This window comes from Aptenodytes forsteri, unplaced genomic scaffold (assembly GCF_000699145.1).
Source record: "Aptenodytes forsteri isolate BGI_AS27 unplaced genomic scaffold, ASM69914v1 Scaffold62, whole genome shotgun sequence".
Classification (NCBI taxonomy): Eukaryota; Metazoa; Chordata; class Aves; order Sphenisciformes; family Spheniscidae; genus Aptenodytes; species Aptenodytes forsteri.
Genome location: NW_008794595.1, coordinates 3488027 through 3511756, shown reverse-complemented (window position 1 = coordinate 3511756; position 23730 = coordinate 3488027). Strand labels below are relative to the sequence as shown.

The 23730-nt window shown below is 37.7% G+C and overlaps 1 protein-coding gene across 10 annotated transcripts in view; it reads right to left on the bottom strand.

Annotated features, from left to right (window-relative positions):
• EYA1 (EYA transcriptional coactivator and phosphatase 1) overlaps nucleotides 1–23730 on the bottom strand; it is a 157991-nt gene that overhangs the window by 23094 nt on the left and 111167 nt on the right. For 7 of the 10 annotated variants that reach the window (XM_009272652.2, XM_009272658.2, XM_009272660.2 and 4 more), the window contains 3 exons: nucleotides 23146–23288; nucleotides 21902–21985; nucleotides 15535–15624 (listed from right to left, as the gene is read on the bottom strand). In XM_009272652.2, the coding sequence (XP_009270927.1) occupies nucleotides 15535–15624; nucleotides 21902–21985; nucleotides 23146–23288 (317 nt within the window). The remainder of the gene's footprint in view (nucleotides 1–15534; nucleotides 15625–21901; nucleotides 21986–23145; nucleotides 23289–23730) is intronic. The other 3 variants (XM_009272657.2, XM_009272659.2, XM_009272661.2) reach the window with 1 other exon arrangement.

Here is a 23730-nt window from a genome sequence, read left to right as displayed (position 1 = left end):
GCTGTATGTGTGCAAAGACCACTCCATCTGGTTTTCTTGAGAAAGGAAATCATATAGGGTCTATTTTCAGTGGCACCTAGTATGAAGGTACTCATCACTGGCCACATGAAAGAAGTTAAGTGGTTAATAAGTTGCATACGCCTATAGAAATGATCTTCTCAAGTAAGCTAAGGAGGTATTTGCTATTTTTCATAGCTCTAACACTCATGAACCACAGCAGCACATTCCACAACAGCCAGGCATCATGCATGTCGGATGGGTCAAAGCTTTTAGCTGGGTTTTGCACACACCAGCAAAAGCCACAGTTCTGCCTATGAATAAAGACTTTGCTTTTCTGTTCATTTACCTACAGCTACATGTGCGGTGTAACGTAGTCCCACATTCATGAAGTGGAACTTCATGAGCCTTCTGCAAGTCACCCATGGTTGTAGTATCACGTAGACGAGAAACTATTTCCAGTCATTCCCTCATATACATATCAGGGAAAACTCCTTACCATGATTTGTATTTCCTTTCCTTTCTTTCCTTCCTTCCTACAGCGAAACTGAGCTGTTCCGGGATTGCTACTGCAGAAAACTAAATGCAAATAGATGGGCTTTGGGTCTCAGTCTGAATGTGCCAAGATAACTGCTGCGATGCCTGCTGGAAGGGAGTCCACATTTGCTGACGGGTTTGTTAGAAAGTGAACTCTCCTACTCTTCATAGGACTTAAAGTACCTTAAAAATTAGGTTTACATCTACAAATAAATGTAGTGCTGTAAAAAAAAACCTCTACTGAAGCTTTTGGAATAATCACATTCGGCCTTCCCAGAACTCTCTGTTGCTGAAGGTGGACTATCAGAAGTTGAATCACGGGCTCCTCATAAAGCATACCTAGCCACAGTCCGGTCGGGAGGTTCCCGTTACAGACATTACAAACATCAGGAGGAAGTGCACTCTTATTTCAGCCAAATGAGGAAAGGCATTTTCTAATAGATACTCCTCTGTAGGGCTCTGGATGACTCTACCCTGGGTGACCAGGGATTAGTTCAGCTGCCATCCTTATGGTATTTGGGGGTGGAAAGGAGATAATTCAGCCAGCTCTGTCCGAAGTTTTCCTCTCCCTGAAACCATCCCTTGCATCTCACCAGGAATAAGGCTTATTCAACAGCCTTTCCTGTAATTGCTTCTTTTTTTGAGTTTGATGGCCCAGAAATCTATTTTCAGTATGTTCTACAGTCCTTTCTGCCTGTTTTTGTAATAAGTGACTACAGTTGTTTCTTATTCAACATCCAGCTAACCAATTAGGAAGTAAAGGGCCAAAGGTTCGCTAAGACTTTCCAGGATCCATCCTCCGATCACAGCCAAATCAGACTAACTGCCAAAATCAGATTAGGTGCCTCAAGGAAAACAGCTATTTCTCACAGCAGTAGAACCAGACCTAGTGGTCTGAACATGAACTTCTGCCCATTGTTCATTGCTAAATGAAGGTCATCTGGCAAAACCCATCACTTTATGAAAAGCTGGACTGTTATATTCTCAATTTTTGTATTACCAGCAATAAAGATTCACATGACCAACATGAATGATTACATTCAACAATCACCAAGAGCTGATTCTGCTTTCAGCTGCATCTTTAACTACCACACTCTTTTGAAAACTATTTTCAAACAAAAAGAATTTCTATCATAGATTGGTTTTTAAATATTTCTAGTGAAGAAATATTTCTTAGAATATTAAAGAATGCACATGCTATTTTTCTGGTTTGAGAAATGTGGAATGTGAAATGTAATGTTCTTAAGAAATGTATTTTCTTTGGCATCATCTTAGTCAATATTTACTTTTGGGTCAGTAAACCCACCCCTTTACCTCAAGAGAGGTTAACCTCCACCTATCAACAACGCTGTTGCTCTGTACTGGATAATTTTTTTTTTTTTCCCTGACATTGGCACAGCTAGGTTGATTTTCTTCCTTGCTGGTACATCATTGGTGATCCCAGCACAACAAAGGAAATTCATGCCATAATGCTACACCGAGGCCTTGCAATGCTCTGAGACAAGTTCGCAAATGAAATGTTTTAAATAGAACTGCGGTAATTGTGCATGAGAGAAACAAAGAGCAGGAAGCACTCAAAGCTGCCGTGTTTACCTCTTAAACAGCTGCTACCTATTGCTTAAAAAAAAAAAAATCCCAACCAAAATAGTAACAAACCCCTCCATCCTCCAACAACTTTCTTTATGAATGATCGAACAATTAAACCCCTTAAAGTTGCTGTATGGTTTGGGGAGAATCATGAAATTCTATGTAACTTTACTCCTCATCTCAAATGGAAGATAACACCAGCTCTAACGGCAGTGCTGCAGACTTAATCAATGGTTTAATCTTTTAAGCATTCTGAAAGCTTATCACAAACCAAACCTAAATGCAATAACTGTTAGTACCAACTAAGTTCATTAATATATTAATGCATTCTCCATCACACTTTCCTTCTAATAATATTATTTCAAAAAAACATAAAGAAGTAAAAAAGACAAGTGATACTAAGAAATAACAAAAATTATAAACATAACTAATAATTATAATATTAAAATCTAGTCAAAGGAGAAAAATTTTCTCCTTTCTCCTGAATTATTTTAATTCATACCTACCAATATTTTATGTTATCTCCAGGACAATGGTATAACTTTGCAGTAATTTTACTGATTTCTGAAGCATTATTTCACACCCCTGCAACTCAAAGCCTAGAAGTCTCACTTGCTTTATGGACAAGAGAAATGGGAGCTATTAAACGATACACACAATCACAAGTAACTTGTTTTGGAACAGCAGTACTTAGAGGAGCAAGACTCTGATTTACTGTTGTTCTGATTTCTTCTTTTTCAATGGGTTACCCCATCATTTTGTAAACATAATTTGTCACCAGCACCAGTCAGAGTTCTCTGTAACTACTTTTTGCCTTTCTTTCAGATCTGTTATCCCTGCTGAGAGAATCTACTAAAGAAGAATTTTTCATACTGACACCAACTGTAGTCTTGCTGTGAATAACCACATTCCCATAAAAATCATTCCATTTATTGCAAAGTTGTTGGCAGACCATAGGAATAATAGTCAACTCAGGAAACCTTTTATCCTGAAATCACATAGCTTAACCCTTTGCATGACCATATGAAGTTTATACATAAAAGCTGTATTACCACACTGCTGATTTAATGCCTTAGTAAAAGCATTTTTATTGTTGGCAAGTTTTTAAAATTATTTTTTCACAGTACTTAACTAAAAAGAGAAGAAAAAAAAAAAAGACTGAATTGGAATCAATCAAACAGTATTCAGGTTTTTTTCTTAATATACAATGTTGTATTTAAAATTACAGACTCTTTCCCAGTACATGAAATAATATATTAGCATAGATGCTTGAGTGTGGTTTTGATTATAAACTAAAAATTTACAGCCATTCAAAACTTTCTTCCTCTCTATTGTTCCTACCTTCCTATGGTAAGGAAAGATGTATGAATTCACAATGTAATGGAACAATTGGAAAAAAAACCTGTTTGCTTTATGATTTTTTGTGGAAGATACTTCTGTTAGTCATTACATTTGCTTTGTTAAACACCAACCTAGTGGAGATTAGAGTCAGGAAAGAGACATTAGTTTTGTTAGTCAGTCGTCTTAGTTTGGGAGTCAGAGGTTGCTTGTATTCAAATTTCTGTCTGAATTTATTAACGTGATGGAACAAAAACAGTCAGTGTATGTTTCCACTGTCTTTTTTGTTCCGTTTGTCAACCCTTATTTGTAGGTAATTATGGCTTGATTTATGCTTTATTCATTTGACCAAGCCCATAATAGGAGTTTTGGACTTGTAAACACACCTTTAAGACAAATATACACATTTTGTTCCAATAAATGAATTGAAATATTTGACTTGTATTTTTAAACTTTTCAGTCAGAGAAAATTCTTAGAAAACCTCTTAATTGAGTTATAACTGCTGCTGCAATTGGCTCTCCCCCTTGCCTACCAATGTTAGGGAAGGTGTTATTCCCCTGTGTATCCATACTTTACATTCGCAATGCAAGTTACACAAATATGCAGAAGAAAAAGAGGAGATCTTTCAACTGATTGATTGAAGTGATTTTCTACAGTTCAGAAAGGATCATTTGCTTAGATATAGCTGATCTTTCCTGTGGCAGTAATATTTCAGCTGAGCTCTGTACTCATGTCAGCAGTCTGTACTCTGCTGTCAGTGAACATGTAAGAACTATCATCTCCCGACTGCATATAGTACTGCAGGTAACGTTCAGAAAGTGCCTGGACTGCCCTGTTCTGACTGGACAAGGATCTTGGGAAAAAAAAATAAAACAAACACTCCATTCCTTCAATACCTCATTGTTTCTTTTGTTAAGCTGCTCATTTACATTTTTTAAAATCCTCATTAAATCCTCATGCTTTAACAGCACACATAAAGACCGCTTTAGTCCACTACAGAATCACCCAGCTTCTTGACCACATCTAAAGACAAACTTTAAAAATACAACTAATAGCAGTCAAATTTTACTTTAAAACACAGAAAAATAAAAGTGATACTGCAACAAGTAAAGGGAATAATCCCCTCCCCCTTTCTTTAAAGTTTCATTAGACCATTGAACTGGATGAAATTCAGATAGAGGCCTTATTGTAACCACACTGAAACAGTAGAAATCTCCTGAGACCGTGAAACTCAAACATTTTGGGAACCAACTTCAAGCACTCCTTTCGTGCTTTTAAAACAAAATGAATGAAAGACACTTCTTAATTTTTCTCCCTGTAGCAATGTTTTAGTATGATTCCTACAAAAAACCCCGCACAAACAGATGGGTTCAAAATACATGTGCATGCATATTTTCTTAAAATTTAAACTACAGTCACAGCAGTCACACGTAACCACATCAGCACAAACTGCATGATGGCTCTCAAGATACCAGACAACTGCACTGGTAACATTGTAAATTCATTATAAAATTGAACCTAGGCTGAAGAGGTTGATGGAAACTACCTACCATGCACACTGTTAAGATGCTTACGCTGCGGTTTCAAATCTTTGTACTTATGTGAGGATTGGCTAACATGCTCTCGTCCTGCAAAATGGCATGTAAGGATGACACTTAGTTTCGCCTAGCTTTCCTAAAATAAAAGGTATATCATTTTCAGAAACTAATCTACTTAAAACACCGACCTGAATAATGCAAATCTGAGATTTATGGTTTAAGCTGGTACCCAAATCAACAAGGAGAGAATTTTTTTAAAGGTGACTATTATGTTCTCTTCAGTTTATCTTCTGCGTTTTGCATTGGAAGAGCCCAGTGAGGAAAAAAAATGGTTTGCCTCAAAGTGGTGGAATTAGCACAAAATAACTGCATTACGTGAACAGAAAGGGTGGGCTGGGAAAGATATTTGAGTGTAAATTAATGTTGATCTTAGCTGGAATAACTTGCACTCTTCAGCATTTACAGCTGCACCAGAGACATGACTGGCTGTATGAGATTTTACACCTGTCAGCTTAATCAGAGACCAAAACACAGAATCTACTGCTCAGGAATGTTATTTGAATTTGTGAAACTTCTAGATTTTTAGGTTATAAACTAATAATGGATTACTTTGGAAACTTATGAATGAGTCGTAACTACAGTATTTACATCTGTAGTAGTAGATAGGCTTTTTTTCAGTGGTATTCATAATTTTTAAAGAAAATGTAAGTAACATTTTGTTCACATCAGCTCCATGAAATATTAAAAGCCAAAGAGAAGCCTCTCTATGCAAGAATAAATGGAAAGCAATACATTAATTGATAGTAACATTAACTGCTTTTACCATTAGTATCAGCTATTTACTCATTCATTTGGCATCACTGTTCTATTATTTCAGACTTCTGGGATAACTTAAATAATAAAAAGAGCCTATTGAAATCTGAAATGACAATTCTGGCACTAAGAGGCCTTCAGAATTAATGACATCATTACCTAGTTTTGGATCTAACATGCTGAACCATCAAGCAGTGTATCGCATCTGTGCTTAGGGCACGATCTGCATTGGCAGAAGAGCTCTGTGGCACGTATTGGATTTTGCAACCCCTCAAAAGTAAAAATTCAGTAAGGGCAGGTGTTTATATGTGCCAGCAATATAACGTAAGCCAGTGTTTTGAAATCTGCTAATGGATTGACAGCAAAAGCATGAAAATAGACTGCAAACTTCTCAGTCTGTTAAATTTCTTACAGTGAGTTTTGCATCTCAATTTCCATCAAGCCTTAAACAGGTTTTTAGAACAACTATATCATTTCATTATTGGTTATAAGAGAATTTTCAAAGCGCTGCCTCATGTCATTCATTGTATAGCAATTTTTATGTTACCCTTCAGAGCCTGCCACTGCAGCACAACACTAAGTTTCTGCAATTAAAGCTGCCATACCTGGGGTAGATCTGTAATTCCAGCAACAGACCCTGTCTATATACTGCTTTGATGCAGATACTACAGTAACTTCCAGGTACCTTACTGCTGCCCTTCAATACACTATCTCCTGTACTGGCCGATCCTGAAATCTGATATTTCAGGCTCTGCAGAACCTAGCTGTAATGGGCAGGTACAATTGTTACCATGAAAAGTATGTCAGCATTCGGTATTTTATTTCCTGGGAAGGGGACAAGAACTTTAATTCTGTCACTGGAAGGAACGTCTTTGAATGTGCAATTTGGGAGAGTATGTAGACAAAACATGTTTTGTTATCTGATAGAAATTACTTTAGGGTACCATCTTGGAGATGGATTTAATACCACTAAAAGTTAGCTTGCTGTCTATCACAAATCTTTTTTCACTAGCATGTATGCCACTGACAAATGGGATGCCATCCAGAGGGACCTTGACAGGCTTGACGAGTGGGCCAATGTGAACCTCATGAAGTTCAACAAAGCCAAGTGCAAGGTCCTGCACCTGGGTTGGGACAATCACCAGTATCGGTACAGGCTGGGTGGTGAATTGATCTAGAGCAGTCCTGCAGAGAAGCACTTGGGGATACGGGTGGATAAAAAATTGGACGTGAGCCAGCAATGTGCGCTTGCAGCGCAGAAAGCCAGTCGTATCCCGGGCTGCATAAAAAGCATGACCAGGAGGTTGAAGGAGGTGATTCTCTCCCTCTACTCTGCTCTCATGAGACCCCATCTGGAGTACTTCATCCAGCTCTGGGGTCCCCAGCACAAGAGACATGGATCTGTTGGAGTGGGTCTAGAAGAGGGCCACGTGAATGATTAGAGGGCTGGAACACCTCTCCAATGAGGAAAGGCTGAGAGAGTTGGGGTTGTAGCCTGAAGAGAAGAGAAGTCTCTGGGGAAACCTTATTGTGGCTTTTCAATATATAAAGGGGGCTTATAAGGAAGATGGAGGGAGACTTTTTACCAAGGCCTGTAGCGGTAGGACAAGGGATAAGGGGTAACAGTTTTAAACTGAAAGAGGGTAGGTTTACATTGGACATAAGGAAGAAATTCTTTACGATGAGGGTGGTGAGACACTGGAACAGGTTGCCCAGAGAAGTTGTGGATGCCCCATCATTGGAAGTGTTCAAAGTCAGGTTGGACGGGGCTTTGAACAACTTGATCTAGTGAAAGATGTCCCTGCCCATGGCGGGGGGGTTGGACTAGATGATATTTAAAGGTCCCTTCCAACCCAAACCATTCTATGACTCTGTGAAATGCTCTTTACTATACTGGGCGATTTGTGTGTCAGTGTATTTCTTCACAAAGCATGCCTGCCTACTCTTCAGCTCATTTGTACTACAGCAAAATCTAGGCATCCCAAAAAGAAGCCCTGGTACCAAACAGTAGACTACGTGGAGTTCATACTAGTTACTAGCTCACAAGTACAGACACCTGAAACACTGCAATGACTAGTGATGACCGATGGCCTTCTGCTCTAAGTGTTGTTTCCTTTTTTTTCCCCTGTGCTTTTAAAAAACGGACTTTACTTGAAATGTTTGAGTAACTCAAACTGGAACAATTACAACTTACAAAAATAATCCAAAATAAAAAACAGCAGAAAACAAATTAGCAAATACAATGGAAAACTGGAAAGTTTTCTTGGATGACTATTTGCAATGGGTTTTTGTCCTTTTTTTTTTTTTTAAGTTGTTTGAATACACGCATTTTCTAATTGTGTCAGCAGAGAGAGCATTCGTGTCAGGATGTTCCTGAGGACCAAGACATTAAAGAGACCAAGCTGAAGCATTGTTAGAAAGCCAACTACAGCTGTACACAATAGCAACTACTACAACCACCAGACTTGGCTGCCTCTTTTCCCTCTAGTACTTTATGACAGAATTATCACCCTTGTATCTGTAGATACCATCCTTACCACCATCATCATCCTTATCTGTAGATGAGGAGACCAAGGCATACTAATCAGGAATTACAAAGTAGCGGCAACCACAAAAATGGATCTCGTGTCACTTCATTCTACACAAATATATATGCAAAATACGTGCACCAGACAACTGATGAGTACATAGTGCCAGCAAAGGCTTACCCTGTAAATGTTCAGAGCTTGGAGCATGGCTTCAGACACAAAAAGATATTGATCTGATTTTTTCTATGCAGAGAAGTTGAGCAAGCTTTTCTCTCTGGTGATCGTGTTTTCACGGTCCTCCTTCTCCACTTCCTTGGTCTGCCTGGCCATGCCTCTGCAGCTCCCCCAACTCCCATCACTGACTGGACCTCCATACAACTTAGTTAAGTTTAAATCTGGGCAACATCATACCTCTCACGCCTGCCCAAAGCTGGCTCTACGACATTTCCACAAGGCGTGAGAGAATAAATGATGGACTTCCACACTGCTGATAGTGGCCAACCTGCTCTCCCAGCTTGCCTGGAGCTTGCTCAAAGCCTGCACTTAAGGGCTGGCTTGCATCCAAGCAGTTCACTTGTTAGATTACTTGACTCTAGGACCAGATGTGCTAAAATGCTTTCAGAAAGAGGAGCATTTTACCCTACAGTGGTCATGGTTCTTTGAGATGTGCAGTAACCTGCACACAATAAGTCTGCAGAATGTTATTATTCAATAATGTGTATTATCATAATGCCCACGATCCCAAATCATGCTTCAGAGTGCTACTGTGCTAAAAGTTACCAGCCTAAGTCTGTGGCATATTAAAGGTCTGAGGGGAAATAGTTTCCCCTTCTCCTTCAGATTAAAGAAACAGAACATATGGTTGTATTGCTTCAAAGGCATTCCTACAGGGCACTGTGTGGTACGCTAGGGACGTAGCTGTGTGCACGGTCACTGAAGGACCTGGGAGGAAAGTCACTTAGTCTCCTGCGGTGTTACTGAGACCTACAAAGGAGAAAATTCTCGGGCTGATGAAAAGAAGAATATATGTTCCTGTCATGAAGAAAAGGTCTCCTTGAGGCCTAGAAGTGATTTATATGGTGCATTTGCTTCCAGCAGCAGGGAGGCAGCCTAGTTTCACCTGTAAGAACTGAAGGCAAAGGCCAAAGAGGGACTAATGTTGGAGAAGTTTTGCTCTGTGATCAGGCTTCACAGCTGCTGTGCTGGGGTTTTGTTGTTCCCTTTCTTAGGCCTGAGCTCTCCCTACAAAATCCCTGGAGCACCTCTTCTTGGAGCAATCCCTTTAGTGCCTGGTGTTAGTACAGAAGGCATCACCATCTGCTTTAGTGCCACGAGAGTCTGCATTGCCACGTGGGCCTTCGAGGTCCTTTACATTTCTTAGGGGAACAGAAGGGCTCTGCATACTGCTGGGTGTCAGACATCCCAGTCACATTTCAAGTAGAAAAAGCTGCCCTCCACACAGCCTTGAGCTTGCAAAGGAATATGAGGGAGAGGTAGTTTTCATAAATACCGATAGTCCGATGACTGGGAGCTACAAACAAGGAGAGCAGGCACATCCACATAGTAAATTATGCAGGAAACAGTCCACAAAAAGCAGTTTTCATAAAAATACCCGGCAGTTAATTTCTCCCTATCAACTTCTAGATCTGAGTAAATCCAAGCTAGCAGTTACAGACTTGTAGGAGTCCTGGACGGATTTATCGCCATATGGGTGGAGGGAGGGCAAACACAGAGCATGAGAGTGCAAGGATGCAAATGCTGTTTATTCTTTGCTTTAAACTGTGAAAAGATGCATCTATGTAAGTGAGTATCTCGATGCTTCATAAGAGGTGGGTATGTTCCCATATGTGTAAAGTGTAGGATTTGTAAAATATTTCTGTATTAATCTAACTTTATTTAACGGAGTGAAGAGGCAGGAGAGTTAGAGCAACACAGACGGCTGCTCTTGTGCTGCTCCTCGGCGTGGGAGGACCAGCCAACCCTGCGGCGGCAGGCGGGCAGGTCAAAGGAGCAAAGGTGCTGCCCAGTAGCCTGAGGTGGGAAGCGAGCACCGCGGCCCCCGCCTGCCCGGGGTTGCCGCTCCAGCCAGCTGTGGTTACAGACAGAGCTGCATCTTGTGGAAATCGCATGCAGCTCCAACGCAGGCAGCTTTCCAGAGGGGTCCGTGCATAGTAATATGCTAATGCGATGCCTTAAAGGTTCATTAATCTGAAGTAACACCATACTTGTAATCATAAAGCAGTTCTGCAGCTCTTTTTGACAAACAGGAGACTATGCTCTGAATTTTCATCAGGAACACATTAATATACATCCAGGTGGATTTTAAGTAAGAATCTGAGGAGAAATTAGTCAAGGCCAGCATTCCTAATTGTTAGAACATAACTAACTATTTTTCTTCTTTTTCCCAAAGAACCAAAGTTACTGCTTTACAGTAATACCTGACAGCATTCCCTCATCTTTTACCATTAAGAGAAATACATCAGCTAATGTAGCTGAAAAACTCATACCATACTGCCTTTCATTATAAATGACTCCCATACACATATCATCACTTTGCACATAGAGACTCCACAAACAAAAGTCAATTGTGAAGCCATGACTGTGCATTATATATCCTTCACTGATGGAAGAAAAATGAATGCTAATCATCATTACTGTGCCCTTATGCATTATTGCATTTCTTGGAGGTGTCAAAATTATTTTTTTTTTGAGTATCATAATATATATAACCTTATTTTGAACCCCCCAACAAAAGCCCACACCAAAACCCTGAAATGAACACACAGAAATAAAAAGCCTAAAAGAAAAAAATAATAATCATGAAATAAAACTACAAATTAATTTGATTTTAATTACTTCAATAGAATTCAACACAGACAAAAAAAAAAGTATCTTATTCATAAAAAAGTGTTAGGTAAGATTAAAAAAAAAAAAAAGGCTTCGTAAGTGACATTCTCAGCTTCAGTAAATACCTCTAAAGGAACAGATCTAATGAGATGGTACCATTTTAGAATAGAGTTTGCAAAGCACTGAACTAACTTTTTAAAATAGGATGTTCATAATCATTCACTACCAGCAATTATTCCTTTAACATACCTAGTTATAATATGTACCTGATATGCCCAAGAAATGAATAAACTAATCTTTTAAGAGGGTCAGTATAAATATGTAAATATATATACTCTTTAAAGATGCAGATAGGTAGATGTCACGTTTCAGTCCTATCACCAAGTTGCTAATTTCCCTAAAACACTGGAGCATACATCCTAAAATACCTAGTATGTGTAATTGCTCCATATATACCATTAAATTATTATACCTTATTATCCCTATCACAATATAATCAGCATGTAAAATCACACATTCTGTTCTGATGAGATAACTCTGGTTCTCTTGAGAGCACTAAAACAATGTAGTTATTCCCTCCTGCGCGCAATTAAAATTCTAGAGTATGAGAGTATGAGATACTCATACAGAGTATGAGATATTTAAATGAAAATTTGAAATACTGAAAACCTAAACTTCCTATTTTGAAGCCCAAATGCAGATTCTGGAATCTAAATTTTGAGAACACTGCGCTACTTTCTACTGTTTGGCCTAGTATACTTCTATAATTTCATTATGAAATTACTATTAATGCAGGAAAACATTGTTTATGACGGTACTTAGATCGAATTATACATTAGTAAACATAAGTATTTTCCTTTCAGTATGTTAAAAAACTTGTCATACCCCTTTAACATGCTGTTTCAGAAATGTTTATTCAAGATCTGAAATTATTTGCTATTATATCAATTTGGAATTAATTACTCTAAATAAATATGTGCAAAGTGAAGGAAATAAGCCATCTCTTTTACTTTTTCTCAAAGCAATAAACTAAGAACTAGTATAAACTGAGGGTGCAGTAACTAATTGCAAATCTAAGTGCAGCTCACTCATTCATAAACAGAATACTGACTTCAGAGATAGATGACTGAGTTTTTTCATTGAGTTTGAAAAATGCCAATTACAGATACCATTATTAGTATTATTACATAAAGAGCAACATATAGGAAATTAGATGATTCATTTACCTGGCTGTATCCGCTACTAAATTAGGATGGGTAAAGAAGTTTGCAGCTGATACGCATTGGCATTGATTCATTTTATACAGACTAAAAAATGACTGCTGAAGTTTAAAATTAAACCTAATAGCATTAAATAAATCTCTAGGTTGAGCTTTGAAAAGCCAGTTAGGTCATACACAAATCAAGTAGTGCTTTGGAGATCACTGCTGCAATTCTGCCCTTTGCATTCAAAATGTTAAATCAGTCTTCAGCAGTTTATAAGATGACAAAATACTTTCCCCCTAACTTGGATAACAAGACAGCTGTTCTGATTAGAGCTTTCTGGAATGCATCGGATGAAAAGAAGATTTTTATTAAAAAACATTAACTTGTGGTATCTGGAAAAATGTGCATCATAGGCCAAAGTTATGACAGAAGATTGCCTGCCCGTAAACCCAGCCTCTCTATATGCCAGGAAGGGTTCCCTCTGAGCCTGGGTGAGCTGGAGAGCATCAGCTTTCAGGTTCCCACTTTGAATTATGCCTAGACCCAAAGACATGTCTACACTGAGGGTTAGACATGTTCCAAATCCAGCTTTGCCTGTCTTCATACTATTTCTGGGCAAGGATGCCCAAGCTCTGCGGCTCGCTGGCAATGTTGCCTACAAACTTCTCGAATCCTAACAGCCCAGATGCTGAGGCACATGAATTGGAAAGCTTAGGCCTGAGCAGGGTCACCACTAGATCTTCCAGACTCAGTCCTTCATCAGCAAGAACAGATGCTGAACATCAGAACAGCCAAATTGCCCGCAGTTTTCATGGAAGCCTGTCAAGCTGTAGGGCAGCCTGAACTTCCAAACCACCAAGCAAGGACTTTGAGTTTCTCAGATGGATGCAAGGAATCTGCCCTGAGGTCGCAGGCCTTGGGAACCAGGCAGGCCCTGCTAATAAAGGTGACATTCACAAGAACGACAAACTGCGGCTCCAGGAGGACACGTTCCTTCAAAAACACCACGTGTCTGCAACATGTTTCAAAAAACCTGAAATTTCTGGTGAACTGAAAGCCTCAGTCCATGGCCAGGTCTAGTCCCTACATGCTGCTTCCCACAAAGTACAGGCTCTCTTGTGCCCCCTCCCTGCGTACTTCTCTATGGCAATCCACAAGCACAAACCCACTCCCCTGCACTGCTGAACATGCTCTTCTCTCCCTTGGACAGACCATGATCTTTCAGATCGGAGCTCATGTTCCTCAGAAATAAGGACTTAGAGCTCATGTACAAGGACATGAACACAACTTCTCACTCCTAAGTGCCTCTGTGTATGAAGAAGACAGACTAGGGTATAGACACAGACTCTTACACTTGAGTTTGGAGATGCAAGGTAAACTGGCTTGTTATATGGGGGAAATGCAAAGACCAAGCTCATCCAGTGAGCTCCTCTGCTTCCGTGAACCACCTGGATCAGTATTTTTTTCATACACAGCTTCAAAGTTCTTCAGTGAATAAACCGCCATGCTGTACTGTTAAGGCTGTAACATGCCAATTAGCAGAAGATAATCTACTATCCCTAAGATGCAGTTGATTAACTTTCATTAAAGTTAGTGACGCTGACAGTCATGTGTGAAGAAGTAGCTACAAGTCTACTAAGTATCTGGCTCGCACAGCAAATGAAAACACAGTGAACTTTATTGAATGTGCTGGCAAGATAGAGTAGTACTTTCTCCTTCTGCTCTGGATAAAATGAAATATAACCAGAAATCAGAAACAGATTTGGAAAATAACTAGCATTGTTATACTTTTCTACAAATCTGAAGAATTAGTCCTATACATGCAACTCACTAATCGTGTTTCTTATATCCAAAACAATCATATCTTTACATACAGCTACCTTAATGAAAGAAAACACTACTTTAAATTTTAAAGAAATAATCTATTTTATTGTAAGTATAAAAAATAAATACTCCACTAAGGAATGGAAGAAAAAATAAAGCACATTTAAATAATTTCATTACATTCTAAGATGCCAAATCATCTGTGAGTGGTTTCTTTTTAGATGAAAAGGAATCAAAATATAGGACAGATGTTGGACAAACCACATTTGAGGTCTATCACACACTGGCATTTTTCAAATGATTTTGGCTCATCTATTAAATAAGGTGTATTTTGCTTGATTTTGAAAAGGGAAACATCAGGAAATATTTAAAGGCCAATTGCTGCCAATTAACTTTGATCAGCAAAAGTTGCATTTGAATCTTTTAGATTCTTTTGCCTGTCTGGAATAACACACTATTCTAAAATCTAGCAAAACAACAACTTGATGATTAATGTGTGTTGGCAGCCTCACCACAAGCTTGCTTAACAGTTGGATTTTAAATAAACAGCTGTCTTCATTATGATGGGAAAGAAATCTGACTGTTTTCATGTTTTCATGTTATTAAAATATGATCAGAAATTGCTTTTTTCCCTTTTAAGATGAAACAGCCAGGCATTATGGTGACAGTCTCTTTCAGCAGTTCGGATAGTTTTAGAACGATCTCACAAGCGTCGCCAAACCATAGCCTACGTAGGCTGAAAAAGCCCTTGGCATGCCGACGCCAGCTCCTCGCCGGACGCCACAGGGGAGAGGCAGAGAGACCACAGCGCGTAACAAATCGTACCTGCCGCTGGGGAAGGCGGAGGACCCCCAGTAACAGGCCACTGAGACAGAGAGCGTATACAATACGAATGATTTCCCTCGGGTTTAAGGTAATACTTGCCCACAGTGGGATGTAAGTGAGAAATCTGTACCCAGCCATTAACTGTTTATAGAAGCTGAAGTTTAATATTTAATGGCCTGTGCAGACTATTGAATTCTAATGTTTATAGACGCTTTTGGTGTATCCACTTCTAAAACTTGTCTGCTGTGGTCATAAATACTAAGACCTGTGAGGACAAAACCCTACCATTTAAACTATCGCAACCTTTGAATGCCAGCGCAGACATTTAGTGTAGATATTATTATATATCCTAATGACTAAATTATACGGATATTTTCTAAATGTTTCCATATTAAAACTGTGAAACCAAAAATAATTGTCAAACCACCTAATAATACGTAAAAAGAGACAAATATTAAATCACCTCTATGCGTTTTCAAAGAATGAACACTTACTTCTAAATCGTTAAAGAATAGATGCGTGTCTGCCAAATTGAAAATCATCTCTTCCATTCGGAGTCCAAGAGACACAGAGGTGGGTGGATCCTTAAAGAAGAAATGAAGCGAGTACACCATCAATACCATGCCTAACATACGTACCAGAATACAAACTGAAGGAATTGCTTTTCAAGAGAGATTATTTGATGTATTAAATGCAACATCCACTTGTTCAGTTTAACTTCAGCAACTCTCTAATCCTGTACTATAGCACTTACCAGTAACACTCAAAAATATGACTTTAACTCCACTGGTACCGTGATTCTGCAGCGGGACCTCTGTGGTCACCCTCATGCATCCCTGGCATGGGCTCTCTGCCCTCTGTGCAGAAAGGGCAAATCCATTTCACCTAAAACTTCTCCAGATTTTACAACTGTTTACAAGTTTTATGGTCAACCGGGGGCACGATAATGCTATTGTTACTCAAAATAAACTCTCACTGGTCACAAGTGAAAGGATTTGGTCCTGGGAATACCTAGCGACTTTAAAGCAAATCACCGTTAATGTTTTATTTGCAAATGGCAATTATATTTAAAACCACTCCTTGATTCTCCACAAAACCATGCTTTAATTATGCTTTTAGTTTGGCCCACCCATGCAGAGTGAACAAATCTATTGTTTGTTATTAATACATAACACACTTTAACTTCTCTACAGAAATTACCATAACAACTTATTCCTTACTGAGCTAATAAACTCAAAAAGCATGTTCAGCATTGTGGTTACCAAATGCATTACAGATGTTTGTCTTGTTCTGATTTTTTTGTGTTTTATATATTTTCAATCTGAAAAATCGAAAAGAAAGCCTAATATATACATTTGATATAGGGTTTCTCATTTATAATGCCAAGTATACCCAAGCGCACAGAAGCATGAGTTTGAAAGAACATGTTATATTATCTCATGACACCCTCTATTAACAATGTTAGTTTATTAGGAATTATATTTTAAACAGAACTGCAGAAGTGACAACCCATATTTTACTCAAAATAAGTTAATATTCTAAACCTGATGACAACTCAAAGTTAAAAACCAAGAGATGCAGTCCCTAGTTTCTTTTTCCACCTCTCAATCAAATTAATAGGTGTTTCAACATGATCTCTGAACTTTCAAACATTTTTCTATAACTACTGGTTAAAAGGCAAAATGTGTCAGTAGCAAAGAGTTGGAAAAGAATGGTGATTTGGCAGCCTGTTTGCCTTCTGGAAATGCCAAAACCTAAGTAAAACTAACCAGAAAAAGAATTTTGGAAAGAAGCATTTAGAAACAAAGTTACAGAACAGACACTTTTTCCACCTCTCAATCAAATTAATAGGTGTTTCAACATGATCTCTGAACTTTCAAACATTTTTCTATAACTACTGGTTAAAAGGCAAAATGTGTCAGTAGCAAAGAGTTGGAAAAGAATGGTGATTTGGCAGCCTGTTTGCCTTCTGGAAATGCCAAAACCTAAGTAAAACTAACCAGAAAAAGAATTTTGGAAAGAAGCATTTAGAAACAAAGTTACATAGAACAGACAAAATATCTGTTCTTGAACTCACATATGTTAAGAGTAAGTAAGTGTCAAAAAAATAGCCCTTATAAATGGGGAAGAAAAATTGCATCATGCTATTTTGATGAACTTCGCCCTTAAAAATAAGCCTTCTATTTAAACTGGTACTGCCAAAAAAAGAATATTTGGCTTCTTAATTCAAATGGAAAGACTTTAAAATATGAACAAAAGTATTCTGTCTCTCTGTTTTAATATTGCTCTATTTGTAGACCTACGTCTTCTTTTATTTTACTTTTGTAGGCATGTAAGCAGGTGATATTTTCTCTCTAGCTAGGCCTGAGGCTACTTTTCTTACTGACATTCCGCTTATCTTTGTGCCTAGTCACCACCCCGCTATCCTTCATAGCTCATTAGCCTTTTTTTTCAAACCAGACAAGGATTTCTATTGTCCCTGAGCACTAACAGAAGTCGCCCCACAGAACTCTCTGCTCCAGTTGTTAAAAGGAGTTAGATGGACTAAGTGTCTAAGATGCAAATGAAGATCACTAGCTACACCTTGATTATCAACTGCTGAGGTAACAGTGTAGAACTAATCCCATTCTGAACTTCCATCAGGGAACAATATTTCCAATTATCCAATATCCAACAATCTTTCAATAGGAACATCATTTTGAAAAGCAGAATAAATTGGCAGACAGAACATGATGTTGGTTATGAACCCATACGGTTAACTTTAAATAAATGGCTGTGAATATATATTTTAAGTTTCTATGTACACGTGACAAATTAAACATTTTTATTAAACTTTTTATCACACTTCTGAGTCTGAAAAAATGGCTTTTTGTAAATCTTTCTGTGAGCCATTTCACTCCAAGGTATTTTTAAATGGCAGAGAAAACAGAATGGGGATTTCTCTGAAGTAATATTAAAATAATGCCATTTATTAGGTTAATTTAATTAGGAGAAAAACAAATAAGAAAATCATTGGCACCTACTGAAAATGTCAGATTAAATACAATAAAAGCTAAGAGAAGAAACAAAACAGGTTGCTTTTCAAAGAAACCTTAATTCCTTGATTAAACACAATCGTTTGCTATGGAAAGTTCCATTTAGCATAAAAACTGTGTTAAGCTGCAGCTCTGGATACCCACATATTTAACAGAAGCAAAAGCCTTATCTGCATTAGGGTTTTAAATATCCGTGTAGTCACAATCTTGCAACTACTCTAGTAAAAAGCACAAGAGCCTTGGTTTAAGGCACTGCAGTAGATTAAACTCTGATGTCAGACATTACAGTGGGGGCCGAAAACTTTAAAAACAGACTAGAAAAAGGTTTTAAAAAAAAAAATAATCCCATACCGAACCTTCTTTTGCAATTTTAAGCCACTAATTGCTAACTAATTATTGTAAGGTGTCACACAATGAGGAGGAAAGCTAACACTCTCTTCTTGTTGATTGGGATTTGCAGGTTCAGGTGGAGTGTCTTTTCAGGTATGGTCAAAATCAGGTACAAATCTCTGAGGGAGGTACAGTTTAGCTAAAGAAAAGAAATACCAATGTCAAACTGCTTAAGCAGGCCTCTTGTTTTGAATACTGGTATTGGAGCCAAAACATTGTCTGTATGTCATTTCTAAATTCTACCCACTTGATTTCTTTGTTTGGTGGAGAAACAAGAAGCTGAAAAACAGGAAAGTTCACTTTGGGTACAAGGCTTATTTTCCACTTAAGCCTACAGGTCACAAATGAAGGGTTAAGTGAAACCAGGCTTTGTTTTTCTCAATCTCTAAAATATATTAAACCACATTAAAATAGCTTATAATTTAAAGGAAAATTCCTTTAAAGCCTCTGAATATAAATGTTTTTACGGAGAATGGAAATGTACGTAAAGACCACAGTGTTCTAGTGCCAATACTGAGATGTATTTCCACCTGCTCCAAGATACTACAGAAGGGCTCCAACTTTTTCCAAATTCCAAAACTTAATCAGTTGACATCTGGCTCAAAACATAAGTTTTGAGGTGCCAGAAGCCCTAATGTCAATTAAAGTAACTGATAACTTGATATTTGATCAATAGATCTCTCTCTGTGCATATTAAAAAAAAATTCCAAAAGCAAATGGAAATGTTTTGTTTTGCTGCTTCTTCTTTTCTGGAAGTACAAATCATATTCCTATACTAGTTTCATACATGTCCATGAAATTCACAAAATTCAAATCACCCTTAAATAAAAGTGTAGCAGTTTCTACCATGACTGTGCAAACTGAAAAATAAGGGTATTATTTTGTTCCAACAAAGCTGAAGGACAAAAGCAGGGAGAAAGCAGAGCACAATAGCAGCAAAAGGAGAGCAGGTGATAAGAAGAGATGAGAAAGTAAGAATATACAGAAAAGGGTGGCACAAGCAGGAAGTTATGAGGAACGAGGTAAAGAATACGGAAAAGAAAATCAATCCCTTCAGCAGCAGGGCTGCTCATCATTCATAGTCATTCACCATGAAACTCACTCAGGCGTTATGAAAGAGCTGAATGCCAAGTTGCCAAATCCCCTACTATTTCATTAGGATATTTTTGTTTGTTTGAAGATCCAGCTTTTGTATTTTAATGATTATGTGAGCAGCTTAGATTCAATTTTTTAAAAGGGCATTTCTAGCCCTCACCACAGTGCAGAAACATATGAGAATGTGATGTTAGATTGTTCAAAAAGCAGAATACAGGTGAAAAGAACAAAAATTCCACTCAACAATTTTTTCTTTTTTTCATATTGACTTATGATCTGGATTTCTGATTTTAAAAGGCCAGAAATCATTAGGAAACACTCTTTAAAAAAATGTGTACCTCCCATTGCTGCAAATAAACCCTACAATTCTCATATGACAGACACATGTTTTAGCACGTTTGCTTTGAACATTTGACACTATCTTCCTCTAATGTCTATGGAAATTGCTAACTGTTGTCTGAAGCTGTCAATAAGCCAAGAGAAATTGTGATATAAGTGAAACTTTAAGAAAACAAAGCAAGAATGGCACACTTTCATGACTGCATCTGAGAGCCAAGGACATGCACGTTGCTACCCCTCACCAAAAAGGGGTATTTATCCACAGCATGAGCACTAATGCTGTCATCCCTCTTAACATCAACGGCCAGTTGTCGTTTAGCAATGCAGAAGTATTCTGCCACATGCCATGCAACCAGAGCCAGCCGGGGGAAAGCTACATCTCAAGTAAACAGCGCCCACAGTGATTGAGCTGCAATCAGGAGTCACCCAGCTCCTTGCAGCATCCAGCAAGAAAGGTGTTTATGTTCAGGCCCCAATTAATGAAACCACTATAGGGAACTAGTAACAAGTAGAAAAAATATGCTTGCACAAGTACTTCTACGGCAATGACTAATTAGGCTTTTCCAGCCCTGCTCTGCTGCCCAAAAGCAAATGGTGAGATTCTGTGGGCAACGAGGTTTTTTGTGAGCACTGGGATTTGTTCTCCTCATTCTGAGCTGAACTAAACTGTCATGGATTTGGTGATTTTTGGGGTGCCATGCAAAAGCTGTTTTTGGAGGGAGTTTGTCATATCTTCACAGAAGGCTGAGAAACGGAAAACAACTTTTTGTAAATGTTTAATACTCTATAATGCTACTGTCTATATGTATCCATACAATAACTGTCAAAACATCTAAAGTTCTAGTGTCTTTTTACTACCGAAATAGAAAGTATTAACATGTAGGAAACCAAGGCTGCTGAATTAACTTGCTTTTCTGGCACATAATGAAAAAAAACATTATATTGCTCAAACAGGTAAGCTGCTATTACAGCAAACTCTTCTGAAAATACACCGCACCTGAACAAGCAAGAAAGGTTGCAAAGAAATACTGCTTTTTATAATGCAAAAAGCTATTAGGAGGAATTCAGAACCTGACCCAGGCATGGACTGAATCAGAAGTAGCTTTGCCCTTCACTCAACTGGGTGTAGGGTAAAAAATTTTGGTGATAAATATAAGCTTTACAAGAAGACAGAGTGATTACATGAAGCCAGACAACACTATCTGGTTGTTCTTTATATGAAGAATTTTTTTAAAGTTACCAAAAAATCACATTCTAGTTATACCTCACATGAGGTGAACATGAAATGGCACAACAGATTTTAGCACAAGCTGAGACATCAGCTTTCAAATACAATCCTGGAAAAACAAAGTTTGATCTCACAAGGGCATTCCATTCATGAACTGTTCTTATTCACCTAAGACCGTGTTTGTCTTCTGAGAATTACTGAGGAAACCCACGGTCTGTAGACATATTCATTAGTTCAGTTATGATTTATAGACTGTGCATAACAGAAAGATTTGACTCGTAAGCAGACTTTCAAAAACATCAGTCACTATGTAGATTAAAAAAAGTTAAGGTAAAAAATTTTAGACTAATCTGTCTGTGTCCCAAAGTATTCTTCCTCTTGCCTTCTCAATACAGAGCACACTCCACTGCCGATCGCTCAGAACTAAAATGTTATTTTAGCAATCACTCCTGGAAGCTCTTCACTTTCTGAAGGAAGCTAAACCTTTGCAGATTTTGATGATATCAACAGGTTTCAGACACTCTGTACCTACAAACCAAACCTCAAGCGGTCAAACTATTACTCCCAATGCTATTTAATTATTTACTGAATATAAGAGCTGAGTAAGTGCAAAGAATGGACATGTGAAACAGCTTTACTCCTTGATTTTTTATGTCTTGAAACACCAGTACCATTTTGCCTCTGGAAAATCAACTAATGTTCTGGTCTTCCTTGTGTATCAACCATAAAACAGCAAATATTACTGAAAATTTCCATCAGTTTCTTGACACTTACCCTTCCATATCTGTTGGCATAGGACCCTGTAAGCAAGGAATGGAAAATGATGATTGTCTCATCCAAATCCCAAATGAATACTCTCTGTAAAAAGAGAATCAAATCAATGTGTTCCTCTGTGAAGCTGATACTTGAAATGGAAAGTTAAAATTTGAATCAGTAAGTGCACAAATGAGAAAATTGTATTGAAATGGTTATATATTAAAACCATAGTTTCCTTGCCATTTATTTTCAGAACTAACAAGTTTTTTCCAGAATAGGGTAATACAATCTGTTAGCTTTTTACTACAATTGCTATTATATCAAATTATTCTATTAGAATAAAATTATAGTTATTGTCAAACACACACAGAAAATGAGATGTATGATGTACTATTTTAAAGCCAGATGTGAGATAGAAACTGAAGTAAATGAAGAGAAGCCTCTGAAAATTAAATCTTCTGGGTTTGAATTCTGTATTTCTGAAAGTCTTACAAAACAAAGTTCATATAACTGCTCTTGAAAATGACCTCTAAAACCGAAACAAAGCAAATTGCTGCTAAGTGCTTAAATCGTTTTAATCTATGTTCATTTTTAATGGATTTTAGGCACCTGAAGAATGAAAATTATGAACTTGGATGTTGCATGTGTAAGAATTCATGGCATCAGTAAATAATTCTTTCGCTTACAGCCAATGGAAAATATGTGTTTTAAATTTGTCCTCTGACCACACACAAAATGATATTTTAATGAAAAATGAAGTGTTCAAATACAAGCATTTTAAATCCTGGTGAGATTGTTTTTCCCGTGATGACAAATGGGCTAAACTTTTGGAAAGGAAAAGTAATGCAGTGTGGACACTCATAGCTGTGGTGTGTCACTGGAGATGCATTCTCAACAAAAAGCATGGGCCACTGAGGGGAATGTGAACATAGCATGAGAGAACAAAAAACACTATTGCGCTAGAAGTGTCTCCTGTCCAAACGCAAACCTTTCTTTGATTTGGGAAAAGCTTGCTTTTTTTTTTTTTTGTGTGTAAATCACAAGGAGAAAGAAACCCCCAGTATTTTTCAGAGAAAGTAGGTGCTCTTCATGAAGAAGTTTCTTTAGAAGAAAAATTCTATCTTCTACAAAAATACTGTTAGGAAAAAAAGAAAGGGAGCTCCAATGCCACTTTATTTTTGATGTGTAAATAATACTTCTCTCTGCAAAATAATGGTGAAAATAGAGTCTGTAACAGGTCAAAGACATCTAATATAATGTACCTCTAGATCTGAGTCAGGTGGTGGTGAAGGATTATTGTTTCTTCTGCCACGTCCACGTGATTTCCCATCTGAACTACGACGCAACCTATCTGAATCTGAATCTTTAATGGGTGTTGATGGACTGTGGATTGTACTGTATTCTGCTGTAGTAAAGAAATGACATTTTTACCTTTCAGTTTAAACTTCAAAATGTTCCACTTACTTGCTTTTTACATGTGACACTAAAACCAGGATGTTCACTAAAGAGTCCTAACTAAAATAATTAAATCTACAATGATAAGTGGCAATACCGATACATAAATTAAATAAATCGAGTTCAAGTTATATGTAAAAACAGAAACATAAATTATTTCAGTAAACAAATAAAAAAGTAAAAAAAAAAAATCTTCATTCCTTCAAATCATAGAGAAGATCATATCACGTCATAGACAAGATTAAACTCTAAATGAACAATTTTAATGGATACCAGCTTTTTTTTAAAGAACAGTGATTTAATTCTAAGTTTTCAAACATGCTTTAAGATAACCATTATGGTGACTGGTAAGAAAAAAAACCATCCAGGTGTGGAAAAAAAAAACATAGAAA